Source organism: Stylophora pistillata, chromosome 10 (genome assembly GCF_964205215.1).
Source record: "Stylophora pistillata chromosome 10, jaStyPist1.2, whole genome shotgun sequence".
NCBI classification, from domain to species: Eukaryota; Metazoa; Cnidaria; class Anthozoa; order Scleractinia; family Pocilloporidae; genus Stylophora; species Stylophora pistillata.
Window position 1 is genome coordinate 24919001 of NC_142528.1, and position 15000 is coordinate 24934000.

At 40.2% G+C, this 15000-nt stretch overlaps 2 protein-coding genes across 6 annotated transcripts in view; both read right to left on the reverse strand.

The window, feature by feature from the left end:
- Window positions 1-1975: 1975 nt before the first annotated feature.
- Window positions 1976-7025, reverse strand: LOC111320239 (E3 ubiquitin-protein ligase TRIM45). The gene has a single exon (XM_022922922.2). It carries the CDS (start codon window positions 5586-5588, stop codon window positions 3375-3377), a length of 2214 nt encoding a protein of 737 aa, XP_022778657.2. The 5' UTR covers window positions 5589-7025; the 3' UTR covers window positions 1976-3374.
- A 4212-nt stretch (window positions 7026-11237) lies between these two features.
- The window catches only part of LOC111321447 (uncharacterized), a 21336-nt gene continuing 17573 nt past the window's right edge, over window positions 11238-15000 (reverse strand). For 3 of the 5 annotated variants that reach the window (XM_088735677.1, XM_022924332.2, XM_022924330.2), the window contains exon 3: window positions 11238-12186. In XM_088735677.1, the coding sequence (XP_088591803.1) occupies window positions 11573-12186 (614 nt within the window). In that variant the 3' untranslated portion in view covers window positions 11238-11572. Of the gene's footprint in view, window positions 12187-12295; window positions 12380-15000 lie in introns of all 5 variants that reach the window. The other 2 variants (XR_015992387.1, XR_002693981.2) reach the window with 1 other exon arrangement.

Sequence of the window (15000 nt, forward strand, 5' to 3'; positions counted from 1 at the left end):
TCTTATACAGCCGAATTAACTAACAAGACTTCACTTGAGAGCTCCTTATTTCATTGACAGAAATAATCTCAAATCATTAATTCGATGAATGTACCATCAGGCTCAAAATATATTCCACAGACCTAAGAAACAAGTCATGAAAAGAGTTCTCAACTAGCGTCTGAACCAGGGAACCTAGCATTCAGACATAAGGAACGCGCGAGGGGATCAACTTTTAACGCCTGTGTGCTAATTTCCCGCGAAAAATTTCTGAAGAAAACATAAGAAACAACAATCGTCTCACAAAATAGGCGACAAAAAATAGCAATCTATAAAAAAGAAACAAAAGTAATGAAAATGAAAATTCGAGACTATTTGAACACAAAGCTTCAGTTAAGTACAGGTATCTTGTTTATTTACCATTCTATTTTGAGCTTTACCACCAAAGTTATACACTTCTAAAACACCGTGACTTACTTGCTTTTGTGGTTGTTTGTAACTTTTATGAGACCCTTCGGTTCTGACAACCTGAAGGCACGCCACATGCGCAGACATTTCACCGCTGTTTTGGAACGGCTAGGGAAAGATGATTTTGATCACGTGCACATCACAAGTCCCCTGTCAGGGGAGTTGTCTGAAAGTGTTGTACAAATAGTCTCTGTTGCCAAAATACTTGGTTACGGAAATCATTAACCTCTGAGAAAAGTAAGATGAGATTAATTGCCGTGATTAAATGTTGAAAAACACGTGTACAATGATGACTGAGATAAGCTCACTGTGAGTGTTAAATTGGTTAACATTACTGCATTTTTGCTCCATTCCAAGAAAGTTCTGACAGTTTATTTCAGGATATATATTTTAAATTGCTTCTTATCACATACCAAAATGGAACCATCTGTCATTGTAACAATTGAGTTTGCTCTTTGTAGCTCAGTGACAGTTTTTCCAGCAAAACGAACATCCATTGTAAACTGTTGAATGCGACCACAAAAGACTCAGATGGTCACCATATTTCTCAACGCACAAACCCCATGAACTAAAAAATTATCCATCAGCTTTGCTTTCTTCTCCAATCTTGTACAAGAACTTCCCTGAACTGTCAAACACATTCAAACAACTGTTTACTTTGTCAGATACGTACAATGAACTTATTTTTGTGATAAATGCATCCACTAGGTCTATTTAGCTTTCCAGGGTCATTGTCTCCAAATTTGAACATGAATTTACCATCTTTGTTCAAGACATGAATCACATTTTGTACAGATAGTTTTATAAGTCCTGGAATTGTCAGTGTCATAGATCTCTTGATGTGCAGTCGAATAAGAACACATCAAAGCACGTTTGAAGTCATTTACATTGTTCATACAAAGGTTAAGCTCGTCTGACAATATGTTCCCGATTCTTGTCGTTCGTACAATAAATGACCGTTTAAAGGTTGAAGTCTTGCATTTAGGTACAGAGTATTTGGTAAAAGCTGTATCGGTAGACGATCGTGTGTGTCTTGAAGAAAGAGCAACAGGAACAATTGCCTTGTTTACTGTCACCCTCTGTCACCCAGTTAAGAAATTATTTTGCTATTTTAGGCTTCTCAACTGCCACACGTCCATCGCAAGATTTCACGAAATCGCTAACAACCAAAAATCATGACCAGATGGCTTCCATTTAAGGAAAGTCTGTTCCTAAATAAATTAGTTCTACTTGCAACTGTTTTCAGTTACATTAGAAATAATGACAATGATGACTTAAAAGACCTAAGAAAAAAACATTTACTTCAGATTCCTGGGCTTCGAGCAGATGAATGACTTAATCATCATTTGTTCCTGGGGCAGACGTTAAGTCTGTTTACCATGTAGTTTTCTTGGACCGTTTTTCTGCGGCCTGTCGTTTTTTTTTCAGATTCTTCCAATTCTCACGAGTTTTTCAATTTGGTGGCTGGCTGCACTAAATCAATTGTAGTTCTATTACTGTGTGCAAAGACCGAAAACTAAACAACAAATTCATTTCTCCATCCAGTTTTTATTAAATCAAATTCACAGCTAAACAACTTGTCTCGCTACGGAAACAGTTGATTATTAATACAAAATCTCTTATGATCAATTAAGAAATACATAAGTATCATAAACTCACTATCCATTTTTTAGTCACAAGATGGCATGTATGCAATAAATCAATAATGATTGTTGCAATGTCTCGTTTCCTATGAATATTTTGCTTACATGTGAACTCAAGTTTAGTCAAAAACCAGAAAAATCTGGCTGAGTTACAATCAAATAAAGTGGTCTAACAAAATTAAACAAACTACTCCTCCTTATTTCTTATTTCTTATGGTAAAAAAGTGGATCATTGGATAATGCAGTTAAAGAGTTTTCATTGGCTTCCCCATCTGGGTTATGAGTCATTATACCATGCGCGCTTGAAGACCAGTTAAGCCAAAATTGTTATTGAACATTGTAACATTCCGTTAAATTTGGGAAGCTTTATCTATGTTTTCGATCGTTTTGAATAAAACAATTACTCCACTCGCGCTTCTTGGATATCAGATGATTATAGCCAACTCGGCCATACGGGCCTCGTTTGCAACATCGCGCTCATAGAATTATTGTTAACAATTCAACGATACTGAATGAAATAAACTATTGCAAGCATTGCTATAGTTATATGAATATCTTGAAGGAAACAATTTGTATTTTTAATCCTATCCTGAAAAATCGAAAACTGTCATGCGACAAGCTAAAACTAGAATTTCCCTTTAGGTTAAAAAAAAATTGACAATGAAAGTGGGAACGAGAAAGCACGATATCCAACAATGCACGTGGTGGAGAGGATCGATGGACTCACTGATCCATACACGTCGAGACGACAGGGCTGAATAACGAAATGTTACGTCAGAGGGTATGCTGTCGACAACACGGAATCAAGCATGTGAAGTTTAAAATTTAGCGAATTAGCGGAAAATAATAAGGGTTGGCATTTAAAACCGTGGCATTTTGTTGTCGTCAAAGGCATTTTCCTATTCCCATGTTTTTAAGGAGAAAATAAACTTTCGAAAATTTTTTAGGGGGTTTTTGGAGTTTGTTTTGTAAAAAAAAAAGAAAAAAGAGACGGCGAGAAAAACAACGCCTTGAAGCAACAGAACGGAAGATCAACCATGTAAACGACTCAAAATCCGTTTTCTGCGGCAAAGCCTAGTGCGTGCACAGACCTTATTCAGCTCTGTCCGTCTAGACATGATGAAGTTCATGTTAGTAATATTTGGATGGTTAATGGACGCGCCTGTAGTATCCCTGAGTAAATCATATTCATTGTACACATTATTTGCTGAGTGTAATGATGACAGTTATTATTTTGTGATTCCTTCATTACTATTCCATTTTAATCAAACATTTTTTCAGCGTCTATTTCAAAAAATAAATTTTTTCGCCCAAATAGTCACACACCAAAATACGACCATCAGGTGTTGTAGCTATTGCTTTCGGATTTGTTAGCGCAGTAACAGTTTTGCCAACAAAGCGACCTTCCATTGTAAACTGCTGAATGCGTCCACTGTTAAAGTCACACACCAAAAGACTGTGATGGTCGCCATATTTCTCAATACACAAACCCCATGGAGATGAAAACTGTCCATCTGCTTTACCTTCTTCTCCAATCTTGTACAAGAACTTCCCTGAAATGTCAAACACTTTCAAACAATGGTTTTTAGGGTTAGATACAATGAACTTGTTTTTGTGATAAATGCATCCACAAGGTACGTTAAGTTCTCCAGGGCCGTCCTCTCTAACTTTGAACACGAATCTACCATCTTTATTCAAGACCTGGATTCTGTTGTTACCGTAATCCGCTACGACAATATGTCCTTTATCACTCACGCAAATACCTTCGGGTTCCTGAAATTCGCCGTCTCCAGTCCCTTCCTTTCCAAAGCTCTTCACAAAGTTTCCTGTCTGTACATTGAATTGCTGAATGCGGTGATTACCGTCATCAGCCACCAGAAGCTCGTCATCATTCAAAAATGTGATTCCCGCTGGTCTTTTCAGCTGCCCAGGCCTTTCTCCATGGCAGCCACATTTTCGCACAAAATTTCCATCCTTATCAAATATTAGAATACAGTGTTTTTTAATGTCACTTACAGCGATTGTTCCTTTGCTGTTGACAGTAATCCAATTTAGTTTTTTAGGAATTTCTCCCTTTAGTACCAACTCTCCCACAACATCAATCCGTCGTTCCTGCACGTAGACCCTGAGAGGACTGGTAACAAGTTTGTCGCCATTTATCTCGACTTTGATGTTGTATGTGCCAGGGACTTTGGGAACAAACTTCAATTGAAAATTTTCATCTCCGGTCTCATTATTTGTTAAACTTGCTACATCTTCAGCGGGCTCTATGAGCACCTTGACGTCAGATTTACTCTGACCTCTATTTGTAAGCTCCTCTTCACTCTTTGATTTTGGACAGATCAGAAACTCTGCTTTCAAACCAGCTTGGAGATTTTCAGTTAGTCCTTCTATTGTCCAAAGGCGTGTGTCTATTTCACTGGTTGTCACGAACCCTGGGCTTAAATTCTCAATCGAAAAAGTTGAAATAAACTTGACAAATGAACCAACCTGAAGTGCTGGCACTGTGGTCTTGCTGAGATCTTCAAATCGATTTTCCAAAGTCTTTTTACTTTTCATAATATCTGAGCTTGAGCTTCCCTGAACAAGGTTATTGGCAAACTCAACTGCTTGCTCAAGCTGTTTCATCAAGGACTCTACTCGCGCATTCATAGAGTTTACTTTCTCCATTCTCGACACGCGTGTATTCTCGAGGACTTTTATAGCTTCCCTCTCGTATTCTCGAATCTTCGAGATCATTTCTTCGGCTGTTTGTGAAACCTCATGTTTTGCAGCGGTGATATTTCGTTCCAGCTCAGTAGCAACCCGTTGAAAAGTTTTAATCGCATCGCTGCAAACTTTCATCTTTTCATCTATAGATTCGACTGCCGCTAAAATGTTGGCTTTCTCGGCATCCGCTGCTTTGTCAAGCGGATCAACATTGTGATTCTTGTGATCAGTGTTTATGCAAACTTGACAAACACAGTTTTGACATTCAAGGCAAAAAAACGTGGTTTCCTCTCTCTCGTGGTAACGCTGAGGGCAAAAAGACTGACGCTTTAGCAAGGCTTCGTAGTCTGCGGGTTGAAACTGTTTCGCTGCCGTTACTTTATGTCCTTGAAAGGCACCCTCTCGAAACAATTCGTGTGCATTAACACAGTCGTGGCACAGTAATTTCTCGCAAGCGAAGCAGTAGCTTATCTCGGCGCTATTTTTCTTACATATACCACAACAGATCTGACTTCCATCGCCATTTTGTCGTACAGCAAGAAGACTCAACAAACTATTTTGCAGAAAACCAGTCGGCAAATTATCGAAACAATTTCCTTCTGGGATGTTGACTTGTGCCTGACAATCGGGGCATCGAAATTGTCCTTGTCTTTGAGTTTTCAAAGCGTGTTCCTCCAAACACTTCAAGCAGAAGGTATGAAGACAAGCTATGGTCTTTGGTTTAGTGTAAGTATCCAGACAAATGGAACAAGTGACATGTTTTTCGAGATTCTTCAAGAGAGACTCCATCGCGAAGGCAGATTACGAAATCAGAGCGAAATGAAACACACCCGTGTATTGTTTGTGATCAGTTCCGAGAAACATCAGCCTGATTTAATATGATAGCTATGTATTTTGGCCAACCAAGCAGATCGAACGTTGTGACCTTTTATTTTTGGGGCGGAAATTTGGTTGCACAACTGAGTAATATGTTCTTTATCATACGGTCCTTACTCTCCTTTAATATTATTATCATTATTTGTGACAATTTGGAGAAGTAAATGAGTTTTCGACTGAAAACCCTTCATTACTCAACATTGGTAACTCCTACAGATTAGAAACAAAAATAACTTGATTAACCTAATAAAATGAGTCTCGCAGGCTTGATGGAAAACTGATTTAGGGGACGGTTCTAATATGAAAAAAAATGTGTGCTGCAAAATTCAAACGGTAAACGAAAGTAAGGTAAAGGGGTGTTGGCCTCTTAACAATACTTCACGCCTAATTGTAAAGAGCTTGTACTATTCGTGAAAAGGGAAATATGAAGAAAATGAAATCAAAGATTAATTTTTAAAAAGAAAGTTTTACGTAGGAGTTTATTTTAAGGTGGCCTTTCCAGTTATAAAATAAGAAAAAGTCATTTCCATCCCGGCCAAAAATAAAAGCAAGAAATTAATAACTTCTATTAGCAGATCCCCGTCGCGCGCGTAGCAGGCACGCGGATAACGAGGCGCGTGCAACATGTAGAGAGCCGCGTTTTGACTTTCAAACCACCTTCAAAACCATTGAACAAATAAAATCAAGAATCAGAGAGATCAAAGAAGATGAATAGCCAGTCTCACAAAGATTCAGATCTGTGCGATGTTTCGTGAGGAAGATGTAAGAAAAAATGCTTAATTTAAATTTATAGGCCTTTGTATAAAGACGAATAAAGGCTGATAGTTTTTAAAGAAACTGTTAGGGGCTGCGTCGGTGGGGATAACAAATGTATAGAGACGCCATGTTTGTGTCCCTCTGAGAAGACAAGTCTTCAGCTGTTCTTATAACTAACTAAACTGAAGTCTCAAAAGACTTGATACTTCCTTATCATTTACTTTTGATGATGTCACGTGAAAGCATCTTACAGCGCTTCGCTCTACATTCGATTCAGGGTGCATTGTCCTGTAATGAAACCAGTCTGTTAGTGTTGCTTGTTTAAGTTGCATTGCAGACCTTCTGGTAGATTTGTCTCTCAAAATGTGACATGATTTCCACTGTAACTAGTTTATCGCTCCTCAGCTGTTAACTTAGAATCTTTCAAATCAAAAAAAAAAAAGGACACCTGAAGAAAAAAATGAGAAAAACCATATAATAAAAACAAAAATTACGTTTATGTAGAAAAACGTTATGGCTCTATCAGAGGCCTGAACCTAGTATGGTCCATCTAGAGTCTTTAAACTTACCACTTGGATGCTTCTCCCTTCAACTCAAGGGAGCACGGGAGAATTTATTTTCCCTTGATTTCGGGCGTCTTTCCCGTATTTCGAGTCGCCATGTTGCTTTTCCGCTTTTATCCGCTGACCGCTATATTGAGCCGCAAACGGGTGACTTTCCGAGGTTAGTACGAAGACCTCGGGGAATTCATAGTTCCGACCTGTCAATCAGCAATGCGGAATCAACCAATCAGAAGGAAGCGTGCGGCATGCTGCCATCTTGTCCCACAACTTTTTTGAAAACATGGAGGCGCGAACGGCGGAGTGTCCAGCCCTTCAGACAATTTGGCGAAAATTCCAGACCAGATTTCGGTTTCCTTTCTTCCAGATCATTCTGATCTTTCACAGAAGGTTTTGGAAAAGGGTTTGAACTATTTTATTCAAGGATTTGTTCATGATATTAAGATTTGCCACGCTCCAAACACTGGAGCTAGTGCACCTTCTGGTACAAGAGTTGATGCGAAATGCTGGCGATCAATGAAAAAACACGAAGATCCGCACAAACTGCATCTAGAAATCAACGACAACAAGATATCAGAAGCCGTGTGTACTTGCAAAGTTGGTTAGGTTAAGGTTTTTTCGTTTTTTTAATTTTAATTTTGATAATAAAGCACAACATTATTTTCAAACAACAAACATATGAAATACATATATATGAACTGCGGTTATGAAGCGTATATGTGCACGATCCTTCGCAGTAAAGCACTATTTAAGCAATAGTGAAAATCAGACCTGAAAAAAATTCAGGCCTGTACGGGATTCGAACCACTGACCTCTGCGATACTAGTGCAGCGCTCTACCAATTGAGCTACGGGTTTATGTCGGGTTTATGTCGAATTAATATGGAGCTAAATTATGTGTAATATGGAGCTAAATTATATTCATAAAATAGTGCTTTACTGCGAAGGATCGTGCACATATACGCTTCATAACCGCAGTTCATATATATGTATTTCATATGTTTGTTGTTTGAAAATAATGTTGTGCTTTATTATCAAAATCAAAATTAAAAAAACGAAAAAACCTTAACCTACCCAACTTTGCAAGTACACACGGCTTCTGATATCTTGTTGTCGTTGATTTCTAGATGCAGTTTGTGCGGATCTTCGTGTTTTTTCATTGATCGCCAGCATTTCGCATCAACTCTTGTACCAGAAGGTGCACTAGCTCCAGTGTTTGGAGCGTGGCAAATCTTAATATCATGAACAAATCCTTGAATAAAATAGTTCAAACCCTTTTCCAAAACCTTCTGTGAAAGATCAGAATGATCTGGAAGAAAGGAAACCGAAATCTGGTCTGGAATTTTCGCCAAATTGTCTGAAGGGCTGGACACTCCGCCGTTCGCGCCTCCATGTTTTCAAAAAAGTTGTGGAACAAGATGGCAGCATGCCGCACGCTTCCTTCTGATTGGTTGATTCCGCATTGCTGATTGACAGGTCGGAACTATGATTGAAAGCTCATCGATATATAGCGTTATATGACAGTTTGATGCTCGTAGCAAAGTGCTATGAACACCGTGAACATCACAACTTCGCACAGTAAAGTTATCAGGTTATAAACCACAAATGCACGAATGAACAAGCACGATTTACATAACAAAGCGTAAGCACCGTTGATATTTTATAAAATTTATTGTCTCTTTTGAAGAAATCTCGTCTATAACAAGGATGGAACATTGTTCCCATCGTTTTCTCGCCTCTTCGTTTGCTTGTATTATAGATATTAATTCGTGGGTTCCTTTCGTTCCTGCACCAATACCCGCGAAAGAATGAATGTTAATCCCACCGACGTTCACGCCAGCGATCGTGTTGGAGCAACAACAAATACACTCCATCCAGCTGCCCGAGGCTTATCGATCGTAGAACGAAGGAAAAAAGACTTTCCACTCCAAGCGCCGCCTGATACAAAGACACTAAAACCATTCAACACTAATTTTTCTACGTTTTTCTGAATTAAACTAAACATTTCTTCACAAAAAAACATCATAGATAAGGTGCGAAAATGTAACCTCTCTCTTATTGTGGCCATTCGTTTCTAAGGAAACGACTTCAAGCATCAACACAAGCCATATCTCCTAACATCGACTTTGATTGGTTCATCGATGAGCTTTCATTCCCCGAGGTCTTTTACAATACTCTCGCCGCTTCGCGGCTCGCCTCGCCCCTTCGGGGCTCCTTCGTACTAACCTCAGAAAATCGCCGCTTCGCGGCTCAACATAGAGGTCAGCGGATAAAAGCGGAAAAGCAACATGGCGACTCAAAATACGGGTAAAGCGTTCATGTTAGGTCCATATCATGTCTCAATAACTAATACATATTATTACTAAATATTATAATCTTCATGTATGTTGCACGATATGTCCTATGTAACCTTGTTCTATCAGTTACCTTTATTCTACCTCACTAACCCCCATATACCCTAATTTACCCATGTTCTACTACGTCTACCACCATATACCCTTGATTAACCTTGTTCTACCGCGTTAACCCTCATCTACCCTAGTTAACCCATCTTCATCCAGGTTCACCCTCATTTACCCTTGGTAACCCATGTTCTAACACGCTTACCCTCATCTACGCTAGGTAACCTATGTTCTACCCCGTTTACCACCATCTACCCTTGGTTAGATATGTTCTACCATGTTAACCCTCATCTACCCTAGGTAACCCATGTTCTACCACGTTTACCCCCATCTACCCTTGGTTAGCAATGTTCTACCACGTTCACCCTCATCTACCCTAGCTAACCCATGTTCTACCCCGTTTACCCCCATCTACCCTTGGTTAGCCATGTTCTACCACGTTCATCCTGATCTACCCAAGGTAACCCATGTTCTACCACGTTTACCCCCATCTTCCCTAGGTAACCCATGTTCTACCCCGTTTACCCCCATCTACCCTTGGTTAGCCATGTTCTACCCCCGTTTACCCCCATCTACCCTTGGTTAGATATGTTCTATGACGTTCACCCTCATCTACCCTAGGTAACCCATGTTCTACCATGTTTACCTCCATCCACCCTAGGTAACCCATGTTCTACCACGTCTGCCCGCATCTACCCTAGGTAACCCATGTTCTACCACGTTCACCCTCATCTACCCTTGGTTGGATATGTTCTACCACGTTAACCCTCATCTACCCTAGGTAACCCATGTTCTACCACATTCACCCTCATCTACCCTATGTAACCCATGTTCTACCACGTTCACCCTCATCTACCCTAGGTAAACCATATTCTACCACGTTCACCCTCATCTACCCTAGGTAACCCATGTTCTACCACGTTCACCCTCATCTACCCCAGTTAACCCATGTTTTACCACGTTTACCCCCATCTACACTAGCTAACCCATGTTCTACCACGTTCACTCCTATCTACCCTTGGTTAACCATGTTCTAACACGTTCGCCCTCATCTACTCTAGGTAACCCATGTTCTACCACGTTTACCCCCATCTACCCTTCACTTAGCCATGTTTTACCATGTTGACCCTCATCTACCCTAAGTAACACATGTTCTTCCACGTTTACTTCCATCTACCCTAGGTAACCCATGTTCTACCCCGTTTACCCCTATCTACCCTTGGTTAGCCATGTTGTTCCACGTTAACCCTCATCTACCCTAGATAACCCATGTTCTACCACGTTTACTTTCTTAGCCATGTTCTACCACGTACACCCTCATCTACCCTAGGTAACCCATGTTCTACCACGTTTACCCTCTTCTACCCTAGGTAACCCTTGTTGTGCCACGTTTTCTCCCATCAACCCTTGAATGATCATGTTCTACCACGTTAACCCTCATCTACCCTAGGTAACCCATATTCTACCACGTTTACCTTCATCTACCCTTGTTTAGCCATGTTGTACCACGTTCACCCTCATTTACCCTAGGTAACTCGTGTTCTACCACGTTTACCCTTATCTATCCTTGGTTAGCCATTTTCTACCACGTTCACCCTCATCTACCCTAATCTTTGTTGCAGCCGTTTTTAGGATCGTCACTCGACGCTCCTTCCCACCAACGGCTGTTCACGAGAGAGACACATTCCTTTTCCTAATTAACCCTTGTTTTAACCAGGATCTATACCCCCTTTACACATCTTCATTACAAGGCGGAAGGGAGTGAAGACCTTTAAGATAATTCTCAATCATGCTTGTCCATACGTTAGTTAATATATCTAGTTACAAACACTGCTCACAACAAAGTTTAAACATGTTCAAATGCGTTTTTAATAAAATCATTACTATAGATAGGGGGTTGCTCATCGCTTTCATCGTGAGATGGAAAATAAAGGAAACTTAACTACCATAATCTGTAAACAAAAGCATCGAGGTTTAATTTTTCTAACGAGAACTAGTTACTCTTGCAACATTAATAAAAACGGTAAATTCGAGTAGTGCACTAATCATGTTGCTTTGCATTGAGACGAGCGCACACTACATCTCTTTTTTTTTTTACATGTGCGCCAACTTGGCAGTTATCTGCGCAGCTGTTTTTGATAACAGATTAACGGGCTTTTGCCCTGATGATTTTGATCTAATTACAAAATTGTATAGTGACGAAATGTCTTCGGAGATGGTTCAACATCTGTTATATTTATAACTTTTATTACACTTGCTAATAAAACTGACTCATAATTTGTCCATGGTCCGCGTGTTTGCGGAGTCCCTGTCGACGACAGGAACTCTGATCCTTTCAGCCTTTTATGGATTCCGGGTGACCTTTTTCTCTTCACCCCAGACGGCTTTGAGGTAGGGCGAGAACTGGCACCGTACACATTTTTGCGACCGACACAGGAGCCCAAAGAGGAGCATCCCTGTCCATGTCTCAGGCAAGGGCACTTGGACTTGATTTCTCCATCCCTACAGGCTGCGAATGTTTTGGCATCTTCCCTCTTCTTTGCCATATTTTCTCCACGTCTACAGCTCAGGTGTCTATATGGCATTGTACCAGCTGAATCTTCCCCTTCGTTTCTTAAATCCTGGTTCAAATTGCCACAGTTTTTGCACCTGCACCTTCTGGTACACGATATCCCTTTCTGCACACAAGGGCAAACCTTGCGTGTGGCAGAAAGGCACGATGATTTGCTTCCTCTTGTCATATTTTTACCACAAGAACAGCCTTTAGAATTATCTTTTACTGATCTTTCAGAATCTGCAAGATACAGAAATGAAATTTTGTCATAAATGAGTGTTAAAGCTGTTGGATCAGCTTCTATTCTTAATATAGTTTGGTTACTTACGGGGTAGAAAGTTTTGTGTACCTGGGTGCTCATGTCAGCAACTCTGGCGGCACAGAAGATGACATCAAAGCAAGGTTAGGTAAAGCAAGGGCCGCATACAACAAACTGGGAAAGATTTGGAAGAATAATCAGTTTACCAGCAAGAACAAGATCAAAATCTTTAAGTCTAACGTCATCTCGGTACTGTTGTATGGCTGCGAAACCTGGAGAATGACTCAAACGGACGAGAAAAAGTTGGATACGTTCACAAGAGCCTTCGCCGGATTCTAAAGATCTACCGGCCAATGCGTATAACCAACGAGGATATAAGGAGAAGAACGGGGATGGAAACGATCAGCAGACAGGTGGCAAGGAGGAGATGGGCGTGGTTACATGGTTAGAAAGGTTGCTCATGGCTTTTATCTTCTCTTCCATTCAGAGGAAAATAAAGGAAAATGTAAAGTGATTTTCAATCTACTTTGGAAGCGCTACTTAACGCTTCTTTTCCCAATTTTCAAAAGTTAAACAAGGTTAAGTGGTGTAAGGGGGTCATTCTTAAGATTGTAACTGAGCCGAACGCAGACGATATAGGCATCGTAGCGGAAAAAGAATCGAGCAGTGTACTTATTATGTTAGTCCGAATTGAGACGAGCGTACACACTGAATTTTTTTTTTTTGTGCGCCAACTTGGCAACTATCTGTGCAGCTTATCCAGATGAAAGATTAAAGGGCTTTTTTCATGATGATTTTGACCTAGTTACAAAAGTGTATAATAAGGAAATGTTTTCCGCAGATAGCTCAACATCAGTTAGATTTATAACTTTTATTACACTTGTAAACAAAAACGACTAAAACTTTATCCATGTTCCACGTGTTTGCAGAGTTCCTGTCGACGATAGGAACTCTGATCCCCTCAGCCTTTTCTAATTCTAGATTCCAAGTGACCTTTATAGGCCGTCAACTTGTTCTTCAATACCCCTCTTAATCCATGTTTTTTTTTGCTTCGATAAGTAATAAGCCATCATTCCTACGAGGTGTAACACGGGTTGAAACTAAGGAAAACCGGGTGAACATGGGTTACCCAGGATATAAGAGGATAACCGTAGTAGAACATGGACTAACAAGGGCAGATGGGGGTAAACGTGGTAGAACATGACTAACCAAGAGTAGATAAGGGTAAACGAGGTAGAACATGGGTTACCTAGGGTAGATGAGAGTGAACGTGGTAGAATATGGCTAACCTAGGGTAGATGGGGGTAAATAAGGTAGAACATGGGTTACCTAGGTGTCGGGGAATAAGTTAGTTGCTCATTAATAATAAGTCAAATATTAATTGTAAAAGGAATTAGTTAAATGATTACGTGATAGCTTGCATCAATTCTCAGTAAATTGAACTTAGTGCACAGTTTATCAGCTGATGTACTTTGCACGCGCTAATTGAACCAAATAAGGAAGGGATCATTTGAATTAGGCTTGATATATCGTAAGATAGTTATATTACTGTAAGCTGCGCATGTGATAGATTATAGTACTGTATTGTGTAAGACAGCAGAAAAACCGAAGTACACGTACACTGTAATCAGATCGATAGTAGAACCCTTGAGAGGTAGAATAATAAACTCAGTGTTAAAATAAAACGTAGTCAGTGTGAACGTAGATACAGTCCTCAGTTCAACCAGCAAGAGGAACAAAAATTCCGCACCACTAGGGTAGATGTGGGTAAACGTGATAGAACATGGGTTAACTAGGGTAGATGAGGGTGAACGTGGTAGAACATGGCTAACCAAGCGTAGATGCGGGTAAACATGGTAGAACATGGGTTACCTCGGTTAGATGGGGGTAAACGTGGTAGAACATGGGTTACCTAGGGTAGGTGGGGGTAAACGTGGTAGAACAGGGCTAACCTAGGGTAGATGGGGGTAAACGGGGTAGAACATGGGTTACCTAGGGTAGATGACGGTGAACGTGGTAGAACATAGGTTACCTAGGGTAGATGAGGGTAAACGGGGTAGAACATGGGTTACCTAGGGTAGATGCTGGTGAACGTGGTAGAACATGGGTTACCTAGGGTAGATGAGGGTTAACGAGGTAGAATATGGTTAATCAAGGGTATATGGGGGTAAACGTAGTAGAACATGGGTAAATTAGGGTATATGGGGGTTAATGAGGTACAACAAAGGTAACTGATAGAACAAGGTTACATAGGACATATCGTGCAATATACATGAATGTTATAATACTTAGTATTAATGTGTATTAGTTATTGGGATATGATATGGACCTAACATGAACGCTTTACCGAAATACGGGAAAGACGCCCGAAATCAAGGGAAAATAAATTCTACCGTGCTCCCTTGTCCAACTGAACTTCTAAAAAGCAACGAAAAACACGTTTCAAAAGAGCTCAATTCACCAGTAAGTTCCACCTCAAATGGGCAGATACCTCAAAGAGATCTAGATGATTGCAAAGTGTCTCTGATATTTTAACTCTGAGACCCTTCTAAGAAAGAGGTAACTTAAAAACTTAAGATAAAATGCCATTACCTTGATGATGGCAAACATACGTTGTACAGGAGTGGGAGGAGTACTACCCTTGGGGAAACCTTAAGCTGCATCACTTTGACCTTGCCTTGCATATCCTGATACCTAGGTAGGATTACCCACCCCCCCTCCTTCCACTAAGACTTCCAAAACTGGCTCTGAGTAATAATAGCCTGAAAAAAGGTCACAGATGGAAGAATATGCTA